The following is a 24345-nucleotide window of genomic DNA, read 5'->3' on the forward strand; positions in this document are numbered from 1 at the left end:
ACCCACAGTGTTGCTGTTGAGGACCCTGGGCTGTGCCAGTGTCCTGCGGTGGTGGAGAGGTCCGGGCGTCCACCGGTTAGTCAGCAGAGCCAAGTAAGCTACTGCTCAGAGTCGGTGAAAACAACTGTCAAATGTCTTTCTCCCCTTTAACTTAATAACAGAGAAGAATTAGGGCTTTTTCTTTTTCTGTTTAAACTGTGTTTCATTTCAGCAGATGCTAAAAGTTATTTCAAAATCCTTTTAATTCTTTTTTTCAACATTATCTCTCTTTAAAGTCTTAATATAAATGTAAATACACTTGAATATTTCCCCATAAATGGGTTATTTTTGGTTGCTATGTTGAAAACTTTGTGTGTAAAAAAAGAGAGAAGATTCAGCCTTACACCTTGCATACTCTTAATAGGTCATTTTCATTGTTTTATTAATTGGTTCATCCTTGCTGTTTGACTGACCCTGAAGTAACTTCATTAGTTTGAGACATAAATTACAAGAGATCTAATTCCAGAAATCAGAAACAGTGTTGAATCTCAGTAAGCTGGAAACACCAAACTGCAGTTCCTGTTTGGAATACACTTACCTGTCAGAGTTCTTCTACCTGTCCCTAGATCTGTATGCATACACATATTCCAGTTTAAAGACAAAAAGTTGTCCTGAAGCGCAAGCCAATTTGGTAAATGACATGAAAACACTAGGGGTGTATAGCTCAGTGGTAGAGACTTGCCTAGCACGCCTGATGCTCTGGGTTCAGTCTCTAGCACCAGAAATTCAGACAAGCAGAGAGCATGCTAAGCATTAGCCGAATGTTTAAGTGACTTTATAAATTACAAAATAGTAGATGACTTTTTTGAAAGCTGTGTCGGCATGTTGTGGTGCGTGGGGAGTGTGATCACTGTGGGGAGTTGGCACATGTACACACCACATGCAGGCCCTTTCTGCCTCACTTCCCTTCCCCTCCCTTTCACCTTCCCCGTCCTGGACCCCTTCCCGTTCCCACAGAGTCTGCCTCCCTGTTCTCTGTCATCGTGCAAGCACGCTGTGCTGGAGAGTACGGTATACAGCCCCCTTATTTTGCATAGGTGGAAGAAATCTCTTTCCCCTGTTTTTAGTACTGACATAAATTTTTATCACTAAGACAAACTATTCACAAACTGCATATTTCTGAAGTTATTTTCCATTTCTAAATTTGGATTTCAAGTTATCTAACATAATCTTCCTTAAATTGGTTATCACTTCCTTCCCCGTGTGCCATGTATTATCCCTCAGTGATATCCTCAGATAGCTTGGTGTTTGCTAAAAGCAAAAGTGTTTTCAGGAAGTAGTTAGGGTTGACTTGACAGTCTCTTCCCCAAGTCATTAATTCTTGTTAGTATTTTCATATGCAGTGAATATACTTTGTTGCATTGGATTCTGTTTGGCAAATTTTTAAATTATGGTTATTTAAAGAAATTACAAATGGGAGGGAAATTACATCTGTATATGTAGAAAAACAGACCAACCTTTTCTCCCCGTTTTTATTTTTGGTTTTGGTTCTTTGACACAGGGTGTGGCTGCAGTGCAGGCTAGTCTCCAACTCACTGATCCTTCTGCCTCAGCGCCCCCAGGGCTGGGATTGCAGGTGTGCAAAGTCACACCCCCTGCCCCTTTTCAATACATGTGTGTCTTTGGAGTGCATTAGAGCATCAGAACAGTGGTACCCTCACCTTCCCCCGTAAATATCACACGTGCACTCACACCCACGTGCCCCACATCTCAAAATCATTGTGCTCATCACCATTACTGTTCAGAATTTTAAGGATTATTGTATAGGTCTTGTGTCTATTCCTAAATCCAGGTGTACTTTTTTTTACTGGTATTGAACTCAGGACCTTGTGCTTGCAGACAGGCACTTGTGCCGCTGAGCTGAGTCCCCAGCAGTGTGTACGTTTTTTTAAGTTCACACACACACACACACACACACACACACACACACACACACACAGTTGTTGATACTTTGGAAATTGTACCAAGAGCAAAAGAAAAATTCTGATTGGCGAGCTGTTGCTTGTGTTAATTTGTTAGGTATTTTGTGGTACTGGGATTGAACCAGGGCCTTCACGCTGAGCTGCATCGTCTGTCTGTCTATTTTTGAGACAGTCTCTCTAAATTGCTCAGTTGCCTGGCTGTGCTCAAATTTGCAATTTTTCTCAGCTTCTTAATGCTGGGATTAGAGGTGTGTGCTGCCACACCCAGCGTGGCTAACGGTTTTAAGGAGACCGACATTAAACATGGAATGGAGATTTGGTGATACATCTAGTCAGATTTTGAAGGAACAGTGGACATGAAATGAAAAATAATTTTCAAAAGAATTCCTCCTATAAACTGTCCTGCTTCCAGTGAAGAACAGATAAATTGTGAGTTAGCTTTGTAATTCCTTGTATTCTTAGGCAAGTATTATAAATGTAAAAGTGAACTAGTGCATATAGCTAAGAACTGTAGATACAAAATACTAAACATTTGTGTTAGAACTGGATAGACCTTTTGCTAATCTATTAAAGTAACGTAGTTTTATCAGAGCACATTTGGGTGAGTACAAAATACTGCATGTTGTGTAAAGCTGGTGTAGCTGTTTGAAAAGAAACCGGGGACATACCTGGACTGTCGGCAGCAGCACTGACTTCAGCTGAAGTGCTCCATGTTGACAGTTCTAAGGAGTTTGTCCTTAGACAAAGCTCTAAGAAGTTCTAAAATTAGAATACTGACCTAAAAATACAAGCTGGTTACATCTCCCCTTTCCCAAAGGCAGTTAAAATTGTTCGACAGTCTTGCAGAAATGGGGAAATAGCCAGTTACATACAGGAAATTCAGCCAAAACTTCATCACGTTCTGTATTTCAAAGGTCAGGTGGTTCTTCTACTGGATTTAACTTTTTTTTTTAATGAATTAAGTATTTTTAGGCTCATTTTCTTCTGTAGTACAAAAATGTATTGACTTTTCCCATTGAGTTTGTAAATCTTAGGTAATCTAGGGTACATTTGGAGTCAGAGTTCTCTGCATTACAACTAAAATCAATGGTCCCACCTTGGTCTGGAGAGAATTTCCAGATTTGTCAAGGAAAACATGAGCTTGCCTCCTTGGTGCAGTGGCTTTTATGGACCCAGGGCCCAACCATAGGCATCGATCTGTCCCATAGGGTAAAACAGACACTTTAAGGTTTAGGGGTGGAGCCGAGTGGTAGAGCACTTGCCTTGCATGCACAAACCTAATTTGATCCCCAACACCCCCTGCCGAGACTTTAAAAGCCAGATGCAGTGGCAACACCTCTAGTCCTAACTTTCAGAAGCTAAAGCAGGAGGTTGAAAGTTCAAGGAGAGCCTTGGCAATATGAGGAGATCCTATCCTTAAAAAAACAAATCAAAACAAAAAACATTAAGAAAAAACATATTTTGCCTTCATATAAAATTGTTGCTCATAATTTAGAAAAATAGAGAATGGATATAGTCAGAAGTTTGAAAACACTTAGTTTGAAAACACTTAGACTAGTTCTAGGGTTTTAAATTCTCACTGTACCCAAGAGAAATGAACACGGTTGTATCTACACAAAACCCAAAGTTTAGAGATAACCAAAAATGTCTCCCAGCAGGTGAATCATCAGTTATAGTTATATATCTTTATGGTAGAAAATGATGAAAGGAATGAGCTATAACTATAACGTGAATTAATATCTGAATAATCTAAATGAAAATGAATGGGCTATGTGATCTCGTGTATAAAACTATAAAATACCAACTGTGATGACAAAAAACAGACGGTTAGCTTTCAGGGGTGGGAGCAGAGGGTAGTGCAGCAGGAGAATGTTAAGGGAATGATTATCTTTATCGCAGTGGGAGTTTCAGAAGTGTACACACTGTGTGCTTTCTGTACAACTTGTTACTCAAACCTCAGGACAGCGGTTGAGCACTTAGAGTGTCTAAGCGGTGGTGTTCTGTTTCTTGTCACTGGATGTTTCAGGTGTCAGCTGAGCATCCGTGCCTTGAGTGTGCTGTCTGTAATATGTGCATGTGCTATGTGTATCACTGGTCTTGTCTCAGGATATTCGTTGTATGCCAAATAATGCTACCACCCATCACCACCAGTAAAAGAGCTTTTTTTGATCCTCTCAAGTTCAGTCTACATGAATCTTTGAGATATTTTTGTAGCCCTTCTGGAGCTGAGGTATCTGCTTAGTTAACTTGTAATGATTTGCCTTCTTATTCACACTCTTGAGTTGCCTTTCTTTTGTGAGTTGGAGTAGGTGGTTCCGCAGTATCTGCTGACAGTATAAATTCGGTTGTTAAATCAAGCAAAAAGGCAAGATTAAGGCTGGGTGCAGCAGCACACACCTGTAATCCTAGCTGTTCACGAGGCTGAGAGGAGAGGACTGTGTTTAAGGCCAACCTAGACAACAAGGTTAGACTCCATCTCAAAAAAAATCCAAGAAACAAACAACACAACAACTTTGCCAAAAGATTAGCTTTGAACAAGTATAGTGCCAAAATTCAGGGAGCAAAAACGTGGTGAGTCTAGTCAGCACATAACTCTTAGGTAGCCCGTTCACTTCAGTCAGTGGTGCTTTACAGGTTAGTAAATATACTGGTTTCGTTCCCGAGTCACTTCTTGTAGCTTTGTACAATGAGAGTGGAAGGGATCAAAAGGAGAGGGCGGAAGAGAAACGGAAAGCATCTCCGGCAGCGCTGAGAGGAAACCGGCTTCGACGTACTTTCTGAGACTAGACGGAGGTTGTAAAGATGAATGTGAGGGAACCCCTTCAGAGGGCCAGGGAGAGGCGGCCGGCGCTGTCCAAGTCGCCCGCCGTGCGCGGTGGTGTTTGTCCTTAGTTTTGTGTGCACAGGAAGTAGAAATGGGTCTGAGTGGCCAGGAACGCCACTGTGTCGTGTTTGGAGTATCAGACCATGATGCTGCGACGGAGAACGGAGCCGGGACCCCGTTCCAAGTCAGAGAGTTCTCCGAAGCGCCCTGCCCAAGGCCAGAGATGGTTGATTTGTAGTGATTCCACTCTGGATAGTTGTGTGTCACCCCCCCCCCCAATTTCTCAACAGTAAATCAAAATATCAAAATGAATCTCAGTATCAAAATGAGGCAGGCACATTTTAGCACTGATTGAGATTGCAGTCTTCTGGGGTTGAGATAAAATTATATGGTATGTACATCTGGAATCTGAAAGATACTTGTATTTGTTTCAGATGATCACTTATGAGGTCAGTTGTGTAGAGAAGGAGGGAGAAAGAAGAAAAAAGAAGCCAGATGAGAGCTGGTGGAGAGGGCAAGCAGAGAGAAGGGCCTGGGAGCCACTGCGCTTGGAGGGCTCACTAGGAGAGGGGCGTAAAGGAAGTAGAAAAAAACGTTGCAAGATTCCTGGGGGAGAGGTTCTAAGCCAGTTCTGGGATGTGACTGACGCAGCTGATGATTGAAATACATGAACTAAGCGGTCAGCATCATTGCGGTGTAGGCGAATCCAGGAATTTCAGCTTTGGGTTATTAGGAGTTTGTACCTGGTTGTGGACAGTTCCAGGATGACAGGTGCTGCTTCTGAAGAAGTGAAACATGCTCACTGGCCTGAACGTGGTCTGAGATTGCAGAGGTAGCTTGGTTTCAGATAAGAAGATCCTGGTGGCCGTGTAAGTGGAGCGATGGAGGTAGGTGTAAGGGAAGCCCTGTGGACGCCGAGAGGCGTACCGAGCCGTTACGAGGCATGAGACACGTATGTGCGCAATGGCGTGAGGCCCTGGACCGGGCTCCAGAACTGTCCCACACGTAAGGTGCAGTAACTCGGGAAAAGCACTTCACTTTGTCGGGCAAAGGGGCAGACTACTGAGGCATTAAGCGGAGACCGTGGGACCATTCTCAGAATGTCAGGCTTTTAAAAATAGACGGGGAGGATAAAACATACGACATATTAAAGAAAAGGAATTTTATTGGTATACTTATCAAAATATTAAATAAAAAATTTTGATACAACATGTACTTCATTATCAATGTATAAAACTCTCTAGAAGCATGTCTTAACTAATCCAGTGCTGCAGTCACAGGGAGCAAGTACGGTGTTTTAAGGGGTTTGCACCATCTACATTGTGTTCTGTTGATGAAAATTCAGGTCCAGTGGATACTGTTGTGTTACTTACATTCAGATACGCAAAATTTAACTTAAAGTTTAACAAAATTAAGGTATAATTTTTTTTGCCTCATCCAAATTCACAGACCTTTGAATTCTCTCATTCTGGTTAAGGAACTCTAGTCTTAAGAGGTGATATACCCTGGATGTATCACCTGGATATATAAAAAGTAGTGGGTTTCGCATGGGAGAAGTCGAAGTGTTGGCGCGGCAGTGGAGAGCTAGGAGGCTGTGTGTGCACCTGGACGCTGTGGTGAGTGTGGTAGTGAGTTGGAAGCGACATAGGACTGTGCAGCAGGGGCAGAGTTGGCTCGGGAAATGGGCAGGGTGCTGGGCCCGTGTGCTTCGTGATTTTTTTAAAAAAGGCTTGTTTCAGATCAGACCAAAAAAGTGGAGGGAGAGGAAGCCGAGGGGCACAGTGAGAACCTTAGCAGAGCAGTGAGCAGGGCACAGGTGAGAGAATCAGGGCACTGGCAGTGAAGGTGGTGGAGTTCTGCAGAGTGGCAGGAGCTGGTGGAGGCCCTGGCCGTGTGCACACTGTGCTCCCCACGGTTTAGAGGCCTGTTGGGGCGGGCCGCGGAGAGTCATCAAAGTCGCAGCCCGCAGCGTGTACTTACATTTCCAGGTGGAAATCTGCTGAGCAATTGTTGGATGCCCTTGAAAACATAGTACCCCATTTTAAGCATGGTTATGGTGAAGAAACTTGGGTTCATATTTTTACTTCTGGTCCCTTTTTTTTTTCCTCCTTTGTCCCTGATAGATGATAAAACATACTCTGTCTAGCCCAAGATCGAAAAGCCTGAAGTCAAAGTGAGACACTTGATAGCACAGTACAACACGGTGTTGGGGTGGCGGGGAACGGTTGGTGTCTTACAGTAAATCATCAAATGTTTTTTTCTGCTTCTTTATTTTTATTGCTGGCCCCAAACACACAAAACCATATCAGCATTGGTGAGTAAATACAAACTTTAAGAATTATTTTTAAAGACCACATTTGCCATTTTATTCCAACAGAATAAGGGAAATAGCAAAGTAGAGCTAGCAAAATATGTATATTTTTGGCTTAATAAACTAGACAGACTTCCAATTAATAAAACTTAATTTTCCACTGCTTCAAATGTATAGAAGAATTTGGTCATTCTGATAGGGAAATATATTCACTTTAAATGTTAAGGGGCTGGGGATTTAGCTCAGCGGCACAGCGCCTGCCTGGCAAGTGCAAGGTCGTGAGTTCAATTCCTGGTACCAGAAAACAACCAAAAAAAAAACTAAAGTAAACGTTAATACTGAAACTTTGTATGTATGTACTTAATCACTTTAATATGCATTTTAGTTAAGTCTGACAATAAATTTGTTAATTCATAGATTGATTCTCTTTGTATTTGCTGTTTATTGAAGGAATTAGCTCTCCGTAGCCAGTTGCCAACCCTGGAGCAGGATGGTGGGACTCAGAACCCAGTGTCTTCCCCCGGCATGTCTCAGGAATTAAGAACAATGACGACCAACAGCTCAGATCCCTTCCTTAACAGGTCGGTGAGAGTGCTGCTGACAAGTATCTGAAAACGGTCATAGCTTTAAGGTTTTTCTATTTAAGAGCTTGTCATAGGCTGTTTTGAACTTTTACGTGGGCCAAAAGCCATAGCTATAAATGAATCTCTCCATAAATGGCAAGTACAGTAAAAGCTGAGACTTGAAAGCCGTCTCCTGTAGGAGGAAGTAAGCTGTTCAGACTTGTGTAGAGGGTACTGCTGGTCACAGCGTGTTTGCTTCTGCCTGTACTGTGGGCTGATAGTTACTTAAAAACTAAACATAAAAGAACATGTGAAACTTCTCTGTGAAAGCAGGTAAACTGTACCTTAAGCCTAATTATGATTGCATTTTAGCATCATAGGCAGAAATTTACCACATAGCCATTCAACCTGAGAGATTTCATCCAGCCCACACTATAAGGCCTCGTGTTCTCCTAAGGACTATAGTCCAGGGAGATGAGATACAAAGTTGTGCCTCTTTCTTTTTTTCTTTTTTTTAATTCTAAAGAATATATATATAAAAAATAACAATAACAACAACATAGAAGAAAACAAAACAAAGCAAAAACAGTAAAAATGATACAGGATTTCAAAACAATGATAGTAATTAACAGTAGCTGTTATATTATTACATAGGGTTCTCTTCAACGAAGTTGCTCAGATTGCCAGATGTAAGAATGCAAGATTGGTCAAACCATTAAAGAGAATAAAAAATAATAAAACAAAGTACATTAGAAATGATACAGAGTTTCACTAGACAAGATGGTAGGAATTTACCAGTGGTTGTGATATTGCATATTGTTGTCTTCAGATTAGTTGTTCAGATTGCCAGATATAATAAATTCATCAAAAGTATTGGCAGTATTTGAAAAATAACAGCTGAGGATGCTTCCTAGTAAATTACCACAGGTATTGGGTTTCATACAGATTGTAGTATGTAAACTGCTGTGTTGACAACTGAAATCTGAAACTATTTCAGCCTGGGAAGCCATTTAATATTGATTACAATTCACTCTTCTAGGTTTATAAAATACCTGTGGAGTTTCATTTTTTAAAATATGTGGCTTTGAATTTTTTTTCCCCTTTTATCAATTTTAAGCAACATGCTTTTTAAAAGATACTTTGGTTTAGAAAAGCTGTTATGTCACCTTTTTATCTCTCTCCAGTTGAACTAAAAACTTCATGATCCTAAGAAAAACAAAATATTTTATTCTGCTAAAAATATTCAGAACAGTGGAGTGTATGTCCCATTGTTCTCCCAATCTTGTGCTGGTAGCCTAGTTGGGAATTTTTAATTTGAAAGTCTTCTCAAGTATATTATAAGTTTGTATTTAACCTTCTGACAAACGTGTACACACAGTATTTAAAAGTTCAGCATCAAACTGAGAGTAGGAGCTGGGCATGGTGGCGCACGCCTGTAATCCCAGCACTCCCAAGGCTGAGGATCGTTTCGAGTTCGAGACCAGCCTGGGCTACAAAGGGAGCTCAAGGCCAGCCTGAGCTGCATAGCGAGACCCTGTCTCAAAAAGACAGAAATAAAAAAGATAAAAAAATGAAAGTGAAGTAAGATTGAGAGTGTTTCCACAAGTCTGTAATTCTGAACTTAAGCTGCAGCTAACGAGGAAGGGTCCTGGGTGCAACGCTGTGTTCTCTTTCACGAGGGAAGTTTCAGGTCGGCAGGCCCGGTGCCCATTTCCGGGAGGGCCTGTGTTGGTGCAAGGTAAAATTAAACTACCTTTTAAATAAGCGGGTAGACTGCATATCTTTGTGTCAGTCCCTTGTGCAAGTTCCTTTCTTAAAACTGTTGACGAGCTGGGCTGTAGTGTGAGATTCTTTCCTGGTAAGGTCACAGTGTAGTAGATGATCAGTTTACTGTTTTGAGGAGCAGCTTGTACAGTTAATCTTCACAGTACCCCCAGTTTCTGAAGCACATACCTAACTGTGGGTTTTTTGGTGGGTTTTTTTTTCCCCCTTAAAAAATGCTTTTGGTAATTTCTCTGTGACTTACCAGTTGACTTACACTGACCTGTTAGGCTGTAAGCATCTCTGTTCCCCTCACTGGGCAGGGAATTGACTCTGACGAGTGATGCAGCGTTCCGTTACCTCCTTCTTGTTTGAGACCCTTGGAGGCCGACTCCGATCGCCCTCTGTGAAGTCTTGTCCTTTACACATGTAATTCAGACAGCCCTGTGTGTAATTTGTCGGTATATTGTTCGTGTTCCCACCAAAACTGTGAGCTTCCTAGAAACTACCATTTGTAGTTTGTTGTTGCCCTCTAGCACCACGGCTCACCTAGTGCCTGTGATAAAGTAGCAGATACTCAGCGAGTGCTTGCTGAGTGAGTGGGCCTTGCAGGAGGTAGGGGTCTGTAGGGAGTGATTTCTAGTCAGGAAATGGCCCTGTGAACTCTCCAGGGGTGCCCGTGTGCTTCCCCTCTAGGTGGGACTCTGCACGGCTCTGTAAGTTCAGCTTCTCTGTAACGGACAGAGGCATCTAACGTGTGCCCCGTGCTGGAAAGCAGTGAGGACAGAAGAGATTCAGACAAGGCCCTTCTCCCACCTCAGGGCGTTTCACTCCCTGAGGCCTTCTCATGCGTGGCTGTGTTGTGTACACAGTCTGACACCAGTTGGTGCTTTCTTGCATGTGTGTAAGGCTTTTGCGTCTTGCCTAAGTCGGGCAGGAGCGTGTGGTGAACCGGTGGATACAGTATCCAGCGAGGGAGCGGGAAGACACTGAACCCTTCACGGGGAAGAGGGGCTCAGCCTTTAACCTCTGACAAGGAAGGCGTAGGTGTACTCTTAAACTTTCATGATAAGTTAAACAGTTGCTTAAATGTATAAGATGCAGGGGAATTAAATTCATGTTCAGAAACCATTAAGAAAAGTAACAGTTGCCCAAGATTTTTGTAAAACTCAGTTTTGCTGTTAGTGTCAGCTGATGTCTTCGTGGTACTAGATAAGGAAGAAAGTGTTCTATTTGTGAAAGGGATGTTCTCAGGATAGTTACTACTCCTGTGTGTAAATCGGGGATTTTTTTCACTTAGCCTAAAGTAAAAATCTGTTTTGGCTTATGTTTTTCCTCAAGCGATGTGCTTTGTAGTGTCTTGTTCTGTTGATCTTCCCTACAACTGGAGCTGTATGGCTGAGGATTCTGGGTTCTTAGCCCCACCACAACGGAAGCGAGAAAGTCAAGCTGCAGGAATTCTATCTCAGTGGCAGTGACTCATCCGTTTTGGCCCAGTCAGAAAAGGAATTCTGGTTCTTTATTTTGGATTGGTTTTTCTTTGGCTTAAGTTCTCTGTATGAGAGCTAGGGATTTGAATAAGAGTCTAGTGCAGGCCTGTCTCACTGCCTCGCTGGAGCTGTGCTTCTGACCTCTCTGCGGTGTTACCACCACCTGGGAATTGAGACTTTGGAACCAGCAAGGTGTATGTGCAGCTTGTTAGACCCCGCACCGCTGCTCCTTCTTCCCCCGCCCCCATCGTCAGACGGTGTCCAGAGAGAGAACCCGTGCAGAAACTTTGTCAGCTGGGGAAACCAACTGGATCTGTCATTTTTCTGTCACGGGCACAAAACAGAAACCCTTCGAGCTGCCAGCTTCAATTAGGATTAACTTGTCTATTTTGTTTCATAGTTTCGGGCTTGCATGGCCCTGAAGGAGAATGCTTGTTTTAGGCATTGCAGGGTAAGAATTTTACTAATCCTTTTGGAGAATCTTGATACTCAGCAGGTATTTATTTTGCCTTGAACTGATGTAAATTTTTTATCGTTGATTTTTTTGAAGTCTTTGTTTGTATTGTTTTAGTTTCTGTTAGTACAAGTTTGCAGTGCGCAATGCCTGCATCCATCACGGGGAGCTGGTGCAGGTGCAGAACACACCGCTTCCCGCCCCGTTCCCTCCGCGCCCCGGCACGGTCGTTAACGGTGGCTGTCCTTGTGGTTGTGGTTGCAGTGGCACCTATCACTCTCGGGATGAAAGCACAGACAGCGGGCTAAGCATGAGCAGCTACAGTGTCCCTCGGACGCCGGATGACTTCCTCAACAGTGTGGACGAGATGGACACAGGTCAGTACTTCCGCCCCTCGTAGAACCCTGGCTTCAGCCACGTGTTACCACCCGAGCTGGTACCGTGCTCTGAGCAAAGGTTAATGAGAAAAAAGCAACTAAAACTATGTATACCTCAGTGCAGATTGAGGCCTCTTTATTTTCTATATGGTGATTTGTAATTTAAGTCTTTTCCTAGTTTTTACCTATCATGGATTGGGTATCTTAGCTCTATTTGGATAAAACTGACAACATATTTTAACATGTAAGTTGGCAAGGTCATTGAGGTCTTTATTAGAAGTCTCCTTTCCTCATTATAGGTTCATGTTCTGAATTTTGGAGATTTGTATTCTTAATTTCCATGGGAGTCATTGTCTGCCTCTCCCTTTTCTCTAAGGATTTTTGGTCTAATTTAGGTGTTATGAAGCTCAGGAAATTGGGTGGGAAAGGCTTGGTGGTAAGCCCCACCTACTTTATTGTCCAAATATTTATGGAAGTCTTGCAGGGCCTAAGAAATAGCTACCTTGCAGGCGTAATTAAGGAGCCATTTCTCGGGGCTGGGGATTTAGCTCAGCGGCAAAAAGCGCCTGCCTGGCAAGCACAAGGTCGTGAGTTCAGTTCCTGGTACCGGAGAAAAACCAAAAAAAAAAAAAAGGAGCCATTTCTCCTATGACTTACGGTGACGATGGCCCTGAGTTTGACAACTGTCAGAGCATAAGAATGGCAAGCAGCTCTTTGGCCAGCTAGGTCTTTAGCGGACAGCTTGTCTTCTGAAAATGGTTGGCAAGTCTTCGTCTCCGTGCTTGCCCAGCTCCTGGCAGTGACGCTTCCTTGCACCCATACCACCTCTGGGAGCCACCTCACCGCCAGCGTTGTGCCACTTACCTGCGCTGCACGCATCTTCACTTTTCCTCCGAACCCTTATATGAACTCCTCCGGTTCTTCTGAACACACGCTCTGGTGACATTCTGAAGAATGTTAATGTAGTCATACACAAAAAAGGTTCTGCAGCCAGGTTAGTTTGGGAGATCTAGAAACAAGGTTAGAAAGATTTGAAGTTCTGGGTAGCTCGTCCTGTTATTACGAATGTAAATCTTCGTGACTAGAATATTTTATTTTAGCGTCGTCTGAAGTGTATGTAAGGGAAGAGCAAGTCTGTGCTGTCCCGGAGCACGTGGTCTCACTGCGAATCAGCCGCAGGGAGGCTGCTGCAGGGTTGCTGGCTCTTCTTCCTCTGCTGCAGATACTTTTTAAGGGACTTTTTCACAACGCCTTCACTGCCTCACGCTTACCAATAAGCATTCAGACCATACACTGAATATCTGAGCAGTGTTAAAGTAAACTTGACGCTGTCATTTCATTATCTGTGTGTTGTTTGAATAAATTCTGAGTATCAGTCCAAGTCAGTCGGGGGTGCTTGCTTTCTCTTTCCATATGTGTATGCTCATATGCTGCTGCTCTGATGTTGGGTTTTCAAAAACTTACCATATTATCCTTCTCTCTCTGTCCCAACTAGGTGATACTATCAACCAAAGCACCCTGCCCTCGCAGCAGAGCCGCTTCCCAGACTACCTTGAAGCCATTCCCGGAACCAATGTGGACCTTGGAACACTGGAAGGAGATGGGATGAACATAGAGGGAGAGGAGCTGATGCCCAGTCTGCAGGAGGCTTTGAGTTCCGACATCCTTAATGACATGGAGTCTGTCCTGGCTGCCACCAAGCTAGACAAAGAAAGCTTTCTTACATGGTTATAGAGCCCTCAGGTAGACTGAACTCTAAATCTGTGAAGGATCTAAGGAGATAAGACATGTGTGCCTGAAATTTCCAAATAAGCCCGTTACGTTTTTCTGGCTAATACAGAAAAAGATGAACAAACGTCCAGCAAGATCCTTTCATCCATTACTTTGCTCTTCCTTGTCCGTTGCTGCTGTTAATGTATTGCTGACCTCTTTCACAGCTGGCCCTAGAGAGTCAAAAAAAGTTTTTTGTTTCTTTTGCTATTGTAACTACTGTTCGTTTGCGGGCTGGGGAATGAGCCTGTTTGGATGATGGATGTCATTCCTTTTGCCCAGTTAGGTGTTCACTGATCATAACTATTTAGACTTGGAAGTCAGAATGCTTCATGTCACAACATTTAGTTCATTCAAGTAGTTGTTCTTCAGCTGCCTTTGGTCAGTGGCAAACATGCCTTCTGGTCTGACAAGCCAAAAATGTTGTACCTGATACGAAATACTTAACGCCGATTTGAAGAGAGAGCTTAAACCAAGGCTGAGGACTGTTTTACTTTCAGTGTTTTTTTTTTTTTTTTTTCCTTAGTGCTATCATTAGTCACATAGTGACCTTGATTTTATTTTAGAAGCTTGTAAGGCATGAGTCAATTTCCATAGAAATATATTAATTATTGCCACATACTCTAGTATAGGTTTGGGTGGATATTTTTGTGGGTGTTTTATTTTTTGTTCGGTTCTTTTGGGGGGGTTTCAGAACTTACGCAAATTACTATATTAGTGAATCTGTTTATAATTGTAGCTTGAGGAGGTTATTGTAGTTTCATGAAACCTATATTTCCTGATTTTTGCCATCTTATTTAAATCTTGATTGTCTGCTTTTTCTATATATTCACACACTTATAATGTTTATAATAGTGTGATAGCAGAATGTATCTGTTTTTAGGTTTCCCTACTTTCCAATTTATTTTTTAAGTGGTAGCTTTGAATGTACGCATTTAGAATACATGGCTAGTAGTTTATATTTCACAAGTAGTTTACTTCAGGTTAGGGAAATCTACAAATGTTTGAGATAGTTCAGTATTCTAGAAAAGGTATCACTATGGACAGTGCCTGGAGTACGCTGTACTCGCTAGACAGGTGATAGATACTATCTGATGAACTGAAAAGGGGCAACAAAGAAATGGCTTAATCTCCCCTTGGACTAATCTGAATCTTTATGGGAAATTACTGAGTAGGTTTGAAATGTACATGGCAGAAGTAAGCTTTATAGTGGTTTACCTTCCCTTAGCTCTAGAAGTTTACCTTCACCTTAGTTTTGGAAGTAAATTCTAGGACTTTAGTTCTCATTTGTAATGAACACAGTAAATACTAATAGGTTGAAATAAGATTTTATAAGATTTGCTCCTACTTTTGTATGCTGAAAATTGACCCTGGGTAGTATGTAGAATACTGTAAGGTCATGAATTAGCTGGTAAAGTGATCAGATTAATAAATGTATATTGGTAGCTGAATTTAGCAAAGAAATAGAGATAATCATGATTATGCCTTTATTTTTACAGGAAGAGATATAACTAGAGTATGTGTCTACAGAAGTAATAATGGCTTCCAAAGAGTATTTTTTAAAAGGAACAAAATGAGTATGAATTAACTCTTCAATATAAGCTATGAAGTAGTAGTTGGTTGTGAATTATAGTGGCACCAGCTAGCCCCTCTGTGATTTAAAGGTCTTTTCAGTGCTTCTAAAATAAGCCCTTATTTTCAAGGGTTTATAAAGGACAAATTCTCCTTTCCTGGCTAAAGCTGCTATGAAAAGCCTCAGCTTGGGAAGATAGGGTTTTTGGGTTTTGGGCTTTGGGTTATGGGTTTTTTTTTCCAGTTACAAAATCTAAGTATTTTGACCCTTCAGTTTGGAGGAGTGCAAAAGTGGAAGAAAGAAGTTTTATTTTAAATACTTTCAGTGCTCAAAAATAATGCAATCACTGTATTGTATATAATGATTCATAAACTGATGGTTTATCATAATTGACTACAGAATTTATTTTAAAAACAGCAAAAAGATTCGATCTTGAGTTAAGTCTGGGGGGATATGGCCACTGTGCAGATGCATTGAGTCGTGGAACAATAATGAAATTCTACCTGGAATGCAAAATTGAGCGTATGGATGATGCAGAATGTTGTGGGGGTTGCTCATGTGCAGAAGATCAAAGCTACTTAGGAGAGCCTGCGGTTTGCCAGTGAGATACGCATTAAGATCACATCTTATATATATCAGCGGAGTAGCGTTAGGTTAGCGGGAGGGTGGGAAGGTGGGTGTGGGTCGTGCAGAGTTAGTGGGACCTTGATAGAAAACTTTATAAATTTCTTTCTCTTTAGTAGAGACTTGTCTTGCATCTTGCCGTCATTAAGGACAGTTGTTCCTAAAATTTCAATCACTTAAATACACCCACAGAGCGGGAATACGTAGTCTTCATTTCCCCTGGACTCACTGCTCAGTCACCCCGCAGGGCTGCAGCAGCCTCTGTTCCTGACACGGGCTTCGATCTTGTCCTTTGTACAGAACTGAAGGCGACTAAGAGTCCTTCCTCCTCCTGAGTGTGAACCACAGCCTTCGTGTGGTCTCTCTTGCTTTGTGTCCTTTCTCCTAATGTAAAAGTGTTTTAATGCTTCTTGGTTGTATTGGGTAGCATGGGGATAAGATTTTAACTGGTTATTCTTGAATTGCTTTTACAATAAACCAATTTTATAATCTTTAAATTCATCCGCTTTTTATATTTGTGTCCTTTCCAGTTAGCGCTTCTTAGATCTAGTTTATGATTAACAGAGCACATTGATTGGAGGTTTCAGATCTTCTGAAGCACTATTTGTTGTAATAACTGTTTTCTAACCACACTGCCTTTAAAAATAACAAAGTGACTGTGATAGAAGTAGTGTTCCTGTCTTAAGTACTCATATTAAATAGATGCATTCTCCATGGAGCATGAGTCTGAAAAATAGCAGGAATTGTGTTAAGTCAGAATTCATACAGATCAGTGTTGAAACTTAAAACAGTGCAAAAACAGAAGGCAATATCCAGCGATTAACAATTTCATAGCTCTCCTACATCAGAAAATGAGTACTCAGCTAAATTTTATCTTTGCAAGCATGTTTTTATAAGAATTGTGGGTGTGCCTACCTTAACAATTATTTCCTGTATCTTGAAAAAGTATTCTCCACATTTTAAATGTTTTATATTAGAGATTTCTTTAATGCACACTTGTCAAATATATATATATATATATATATATATATATATATAAAACCAATGTTACTTTTCGTTCTGTTTTAGATGTAAGAGCATGCTCATGTTAGGAACTTACATAAATTGTTACATTATTTTTTTCTTATGTAATATCTTTTTGTTTGTTTATGTGGTTCAAATATATTCTTTCCTTAAACTCTTTCTTGTTGTTTTTAGCAGTTGAAAACATTTAAAACGTTTTTGTCTTACCAGTCTCCCAACAGAGTAAGAACTACCACTAAAGTTACAGAACAAATTGGCAGGCAGAAAGTTGGTTTTATTTCCTAGAGTTAGGTGTGGCATTTGAAACCGAATATAGGTACAGTTCTTTGAATGTTACGCTCCTCGCACACGCCGCCGTGTCAGTAGCAGTGTCAAAGCAGAGCTGTGTCTGCCTCCCTTAAGTGACTGCACCACGCGTAACCGCACAGAGGGAACGGCGCTGCATGACGTTGTTCTTCCGGTGGCCTTTGGTTTTATTTCTCTAAATATTCCCTCAGCTTTCAAAACAGAACACTTACATTAGTGAGAGGTATTACATAACGTGTCAAAAAGATCGACAGATTTAAGTGTTTATCTTCAATTATTGATACGCGTCGATTTTGGCAAGGCAAATTTGAAAAGTTTTATGTTTTGCTATATATAATTTATTTACATTGGTAGAATACTAATTTTCAGGGGATTGACGCTGTTTCCCTTGTTTCGTACAAAGTAGAGTGATCACAGACACCACCTCAAAGCCACACCTGTGACTGGGGGTGTGGCGGAGTGACAGAGTGCGTGCGTCATGTGATTGAAATCCGAGATTCAGTCCCTAGCACCAAAGGAAAAAGCTGCCTTTTGTCTGCAGCACTGTGCCTCTTACTAGGGAGTTTTTCCAGGGAACCGAACAGGCTGGCTGTGTTGGTACCAGCAATAACTAGTAATGAAAGGAAACCTAGGCGCTTACTGCAGGGGTGCTGGGTGGGGTGGTGGGTTGGGTTGAGTTCTGCCTGTTTCCATGTCTTAACAGCCGAGATTGCAAGACAGGAGAAGTCCTACCTTCCCAGTTGCATTTTTGTTTCTTCTCTAAAGTCAGTCAGAGACTCTCCCTGGCCCTGAAAACTGGGCTTTGTTGGACTGAGTTCAGGTACTGCTATTCTTCGGCTCCAGGCCTCTACATATACTAATGCTGAAGCTCTGGCAGGGTGTCTGCCATGGATGGCACCCCCGTCCCACTTTAAGCTGCTGACATTCAGTCTCTATTTTAGTGTGAGACACTTCCAGTAAGCCATCTTCTGAGTTCAAAGTATAGTGAATTAAAAATGCAGTGAGAGAGCCAGGGCCAGTGGCACATCCTGTACTTGGAGCTACTCCACAGGCTGGGGGAGGCTGTGATTAGGGTGGTGGAGTACGTGAGACTCTGGTTGGATCCCTGACATTGCCGCAGCACACACACACACACACACACATGCACACACACTACTGTGATATAGCCAAAATGGGTAATTGCCTAACCATAAACATAGCCCTTAGCTGGAAGACTTAATCTTGCCACAAATACAGTTACTAATAAACAAGATGATCCTGAAAAGATGGCAAGTTTTACTCTCTGCCATATTTTAGTAAATTCCCAAACTAAGCGACCTTATTTCCAAGCTGCTGTGACTCTTGTTAAAAGCCAAAACAACATCCAAACAATCCACGTATCGTCTGTGCCGTACTGGAAGCAGTATTTGGAGAACTCTAAGGAAAGGGATTACTTATACAAAATTACAAAGCAACTGTTTTGGTACTTAAAGCTGTTATTTTAAAGTGAAACCAGCCAGGTGTGGTGGCATATGCCTGTAATCCCAGCTACTTGAGGGGCTAAGGCCAAAGGGTCTCTAGTTCAAAGCTGGCCCAGATAACTTAGCAAGACTGTCTCAAAATTAAAAAGAAAAGGCACCAGGGATGTAGTTCAGTGATCGAGCGCATGCCCAGCATGTAGGAGGCTCTGGGTTCATTCCTCAGCACCAAAACAAAGCGAGGCCAGGAGCAGTAACACACAAGTGAGGGCCCAGCTAGTGGGAGAGACTGAGGCAAGGAGGTCACTTGAGTCCAGGAGTTTTGGGTCAGTTTGGGCAATATAGCCAAGTTTCATCTCCAAAAGTAAAAGTGGAAGTGTTAAAAACTGGAGTTACTGTAGCTTTGTGAAATTGTTGGTTTATATACAAAAGGAGTGGATGCACAGGGCTTGATTCTAAAAGTAAACTTTTAAAATTAACGGATTTCTTAGGGTTCTGATGCTCCTTTCTGCATATATCCTCACCCTTAGACTGTTCCATCGTACAGTTCCCTGAACTTCATAGAATCTATATAAATTAACCTTTCTATTTAAATACCTCCTTGGGTCTAATTTTTCATTGCGGGTATTATTAGAAGCCACATCTCAGTTTCTTTTAAGGTGTTTGCTCAATTTCAAGGCAGGTTCTTAGTTATAGTGGACTTACACAGGATTGATTTTTGGTTTTTCTCCGGTACCGGGAACCGAACTCACGACCTTGCGCTTGGCAGGCAGGCGCTTTTGCCGCTGAGCTAAATCCCCAGCCCCCTTACACAGGATTGAAACGATGGTCAGTGTGGCCAGTTAATTTTCACAAAGATGAGGATGCAGTAGTAGAATCTGAGGAACAACACTCACATTCCAGTACTGTCTGCACGAGCAGAGAGGCCCCTGGGAAACCTGCCTAGTGATCACTTCTCCTTCCACCTTGGGGTTTAAGTAACTCGGGTTTTAAGCATATCTTTCTGCTGAAGGGGGGTAAGTACAGCAGCGAGGGCAACAGCAACATGTGGTGGGCTGCAGGACCCAATGATGTCCAGAGGACCACAACTCTGGGGGGCGGGGGTGACCGTGAATTAAAATGTCAGGTTCCGTTAGAGACAGTCACGTTCAAGAGCAGCCGGAGCACTAAGCAGTCTGAGGGTTCCCACGCAAAGCCGCGTGAGTGTGAGTTTGGAGACGCCGTTTCCTTTGCTAAGGTGCTTTCTCTGTTGAACACCAGGAAGTCTCGAGCCTTACCCAACCCCAGGGAGACGGCCTAGAGGAAAATCTGGGCTAGGGATTTTGCTGTTCTGTAATCCACATCACTGAACAATACAGCTGTTATCTGTGCTCGGCAGAGGAATTTCTGTGGGGTTTTCAGAAGATCAGCGTGAGCCCACGTGCTGTCTGTGCAAAACAGCTGATGTTTCAGCAGGGTGTGCGGACAGCGAGCCCGGAACTCGGGCACACCCGGCCCCAGAGCGGAGCGGTGGTCAGCCAAACTTGGGGCATTGTTTAAAGTTCCTGATCAGATCTCTGTCAGTCTCCCAAAATTACTGAAGTAGAAGTCCCAAATCTGGCCATTTCCACTTTTCCCTTAAGTGCTAGCCTGCGGAGCATCGCGCATTTGAAAAGCAGATTACTCCAGTTGAGGTCTTGCAGCCGTCATTACTGTGGGAACTGAAGCCTCTGAGACGCTTTTCCTATTGAGTATAGGGAAAATACTAACTACAGTTTACACCATCTCAGACCAAGTTATAATTATCAGAACACTGCCACATAGCTTACTTGATTGTACCTAGATCCTGTGAAGTGAACCTAGATGCCACACTGGCTGCAAGACTCGGGGACTTTTAGGGTGTAGCACATAGCTAGGAAGTATTTCCCGTGTACTTGCACAAGGCCGACCATCTTCCGTGGGCTTCACCTTGTCTCCTTGGTTCTAAGCTTCCGCGCCCCTGGCTCCACGGCCAGCAGGCCCTTGTCTCCCGCACAGAACCCTAGGAAGATTACCGCAACAGTCCAGAGTGAAAATGAAAAAAAAAATGCTCTAATAGGTTGTTAAATTTGAGACCCTTTAAAAATCCTATGTACATTTGTCCAGTAGACCTTTTGCCAGGTAACAGTCTAGTCTTGGGTAATTAATAGTATGGTAACTTCCGTAAGGGGATTGCAAGCCTGCATCGTGGTAGTGGGTGGTTAACACAGTGTACCATGGCAGCACGGTCTATGGGGAGACCTTCCCCCGGAATGATGAGGAACGGCTTCCTAAGTGTTACTGAAGCTGGACATGGTTAGGACTAACCCAGCAGAAGTGACAAAGCGTAAGGTGGGCAAACTAGGACTGAGGAGGGAGAAGTACATGGGCTGTGAATATTTAACAGATTAATTCATTTAACAATTCGAGTGTCTAGCTGAGCAGGGTGACACCTAATCTCAGCTACAGGAGGCTGAGGTGGAAAGACCGTGAGTTCCAAGTACAGCCTGCGCAGCAAAGTACTCTTCAAACGTATCTAAAATGTGTCAGGCACTGTTCTGGGAATATAGAAACGAACAAAACACGCACATTTTGCCCTTGTGTGGTCTGTGTTCTCGACAGGCCGGCATCAGATAAAGACAGGTCGTGCCACGTTCCCAGCCTACACCCCGGCCCTTTACCGAGCAAGCCCCTTCAGCTTACCTGCTTTAACTCCGCAGCTCAGTGCCGTCGGCACTGTGGTTTGACAAGAATACTAACGCAGAGGTCACATACCTTGAGTAGTGGCTTTGGGGAGTTTGACTCCAGAATCTGACTGACTTTTGCTTGAATTCTAGGGTTGGAAAACTTCATTACAGAGACCAAGATTTGTTAGAGGATAGTATCAAAAATGACTTAAAGGCTATCACATTGTAAGGAAGCTGTAAGCAAGCTTACCTGAAGGGTAACAACCGTGGGCTGAGCATGCAAGTAGAGAAAAAACAGGTGTCTGCGTACCAGCTCATTGACAGGAGCTCAGAGTTTTTGTGGTTTGCTCTCATAATACTGTGGATCAATTTTTTTCTGATCTGCAGGGCAGAAGATGATGATTTCAGAGATAACAGTTGTTTTCCCCAGGAGTATAATCAGATTCATGTGCCTGGCAGGTGGGTACTGTAGAATGGGAGTCAATTCGTGCGATTTACTGTAGAGATAAGAACTAGGGAAGCAGCCAGGAGTAGTGTCTGTACCTGCATTCAGGAGGACACCGTGGGAGGATCACTAGAGCCCACAACTTTGAGACCAGCCTGAGGCAATATAGTACGACTCTTGATCTTTGTTTTTAAAAAGCTGGGTATGGTAGCACACACCCGTAATCCCAGCACTGGGGAGAGCAAGATAGGATCTCAAGTTCAAAGCCAGCCTAAGTGACAGCGAGACCCTATTTTTTTTTTAATTTTTAAATTTATTTATATATTTATTTATTTATTTTGGTACCGGGAATTGAACTCATGACCTTGCACTTGCAAGGTAGGTGCTGTGCCACTGAGCTATATCCCCGGCCCCAAGGACTCTTCTTCTTTAAGAAAAAATTCAGGGGCTGGGGATTTAGCTCAGCGGCAAAGCGCCTGCCTGGCAAGCGCAAGGTCATGAGTTCGGTTCCTGATACCAGAGAAAAACCAAAAAAAAAAAAAAAATTCAAAGATTAGGGAACCTGAGTAGATTACTGATTAGTGAAATTTACCTCAGAGAAAAACTAGAAAAGCTAAACTCCTGAGGCTATCAAGAGCAGCTCCACACAGGCCACAGAGACTGCTTATTTGGAGGTTTGGGAACAGACCTTTGCCCAACACAGATTTTGTGTGTCACTTTGGGCGAGGCGCTTTTCAGTACTGGAGCCCCTCTCGCATGCTAAGCAGTGGGTGACCCTGGAAATACAATGATACAGTAGCGTGAGGCCTGTGCTCAAGGAGCTTGCGGGCTAGTGGGAAGACAGGCAAAGGCGCTAACAGTGAGAACGGCGGAGAGACCGCGCACCGGGCGCCGCTGTTGCGGAGTGGCCGCACTGCTCTCAGCGAGCCCGCAGCGTGCCCCACTGGCCATGTCAGCAGGGGCCAGCGTTAACGCCAGAATTCCCCCAGTCGTTCTGCTCTACATCAGTGGAGTCCTGCGATGTGCAGACGTCACAAGCCGGTGTCCTCAGTTTACCCCGTTCCCGTGTGCTTCGCTGGACACCCTCGGCAACGGACAGAGCAGTCTCACCGCGGAACCAGCAGCAAGTGCACCGTGCTGTGGAGACGAGCTATCCAGAGGGTCTCGAGACAGCGCCGTGGGAAGAGATGCAGCGTGGAGCTCCTCCGGAAGGGGACGCGGCCTGAAGGAGCTGTGTCAGCGCCTCCATTTGGGATGGTAAATAATGTCACAAGGAAAGACATTCGTAGAGGGAGAGCAAAAAAAGACAGTGGCCTCCGTGGGGTCGGTGGGCCCGTACAGAAGCCGTGACTTGTCCAGTCGGAGTGTATTGCACACCCGGCGCGAGGTGCAAGGCACTGCCGGGAGCGGGGGCGGGTTCCGGGGCCCAGCGGCTGCTCCCCTGCACGGAGCTCGGCTTGATGCCCAGGACCACCCGCAGTACTTCACTTCCCTGTCGCGGGGCCGCTGTTGCCGGGATAAGCGCACGCGGGCACCTGCCCTCGGAGCGAAGGAGAGGCTTCCCTGAGGAAGAGTCTAAAGGATGGCGCGGAGAGCAGGAGCAGCGTGCCGCCCCGTCCTGAGATGGGACGGAGCTGCCGTCACCTCCGAGGAGGCAACACCGCCGCGCAGCAGGAAGGGGACGGGCCGGCGCGGCCGAGGCCCGGCTGGGGTCCGTCCTGCGCGCGTGCGGGCGCTGGCCAGCCTGCGTCGGGGTGATGTGGGCGCGCCCCCGCGCAAGAGCTGCTCTGCCGTCCGCTGCCGCGTGGCGGTGACGGGTGAGGGCGCTCGGCCGGGGCGCAGGCGGCGGCTGCGGGGCTGCGTGGGAGAAGCCACGGCCTCAACACCAACGCGCTCCGGCTGCGAAACGAAGAAAAAGCAACGGGCTGCAGAACTGGCGCAGAGAGAAGGTAGCGCGTGATGGCGCGGGAGCGGCTCCCAGCTTCGTTAACCCTGGCTCGCCGGGAAAGGCGGCTGATTCGTGGGCAGGTCTGGAGGGTTAGAGTCTAACACGACACCCTGGACACGCCACAAATAGCAAGAGCCATCCGGGACCCCTTGAAGAGCAGGCACAACACCAAAAGAAACGAACACAGCACACAGCAGTCCCGAATGGACAACAGGAACCTAGGGAGTTTTTTGCATTGCTCTGTTTAAATGCACATCAAATTCCATTAGAATATCTAGGTTTAATAATCTCTAGGCCAAGAAGATCGTGGGGGTCCCATCCTCTTAATCGAATGGCCACGCCAGTAAGTGGCTTTTGGGGGTGGCTGCGTCTGGAAATGCTGGGGTTTAAGTCCAGCGGACAGCTCGACCCCTTACACACACACGCGCGCACACACGCACGCACACACGCACACACCCCGGCTGCTTACACCCAGCACAGAGCTCAGGGGTCTGTTTGCTTTCTGCATGGATCGTCACAATCAGGGATACACCTTGGCTTGGCTTGTTGCCACGGCCTGAAGGACGCAGAGGGGCATCGGGGCAGCAGGTTCACCTCAAGCCGTGCCTGAGGCGCACAGAGACCTGGACCTGGGAGCTGCTGGAGTAAATACAGCCCGAGGCTGCAGACGGTGCCCGGCAGGGCTCAGCGCTCACACGCGGAAACAGGAGTGTGCTGGGCCCACTGCTCTCTCCCCTCCCCAGGTGAATGGAGGGGGTCGGATCAGGGGACAGG

At 44.3% G+C, this 24345-nt stretch overlaps 1 protein-coding gene across 1 annotated transcript in view; it reads left to right on the forward strand.

The window, feature by feature from the left end:
* Yap1 (Yes-associated protein 1) overlaps positions 1-16209 on the forward strand; it is a gene marked incomplete at its 5' end in the record, with an annotated part of 109863 nt that extends 93654 nt beyond the window's left edge. Inside the window, 3 exon segments of the mRNA XM_013511126.1 lie at positions 7547-7677; positions 11629-11741; positions 13237-16209. Coding sequence (XP_013366580.1) covers positions 7547-7677; positions 11629-11741; positions 13237-13475 — 483 coding nt within the window.
* Between the last annotated feature and the right edge of the window lie 8136 nt (positions 16210-24345).

The sequence above is a fragment of the Chinchilla lanigera genome, unplaced genomic scaffold (genome assembly GCF_000276665.1).
Source record: "Chinchilla lanigera isolate Chin_1 unplaced genomic scaffold, ChiLan1.0 scaffold00011, whole genome shotgun sequence".
In the NCBI taxonomy this organism is placed as follows: domain Eukaryota; kingdom Metazoa; phylum Chordata; class Mammalia; order Rodentia; family Chinchillidae; genus Chinchilla; species Chinchilla lanigera.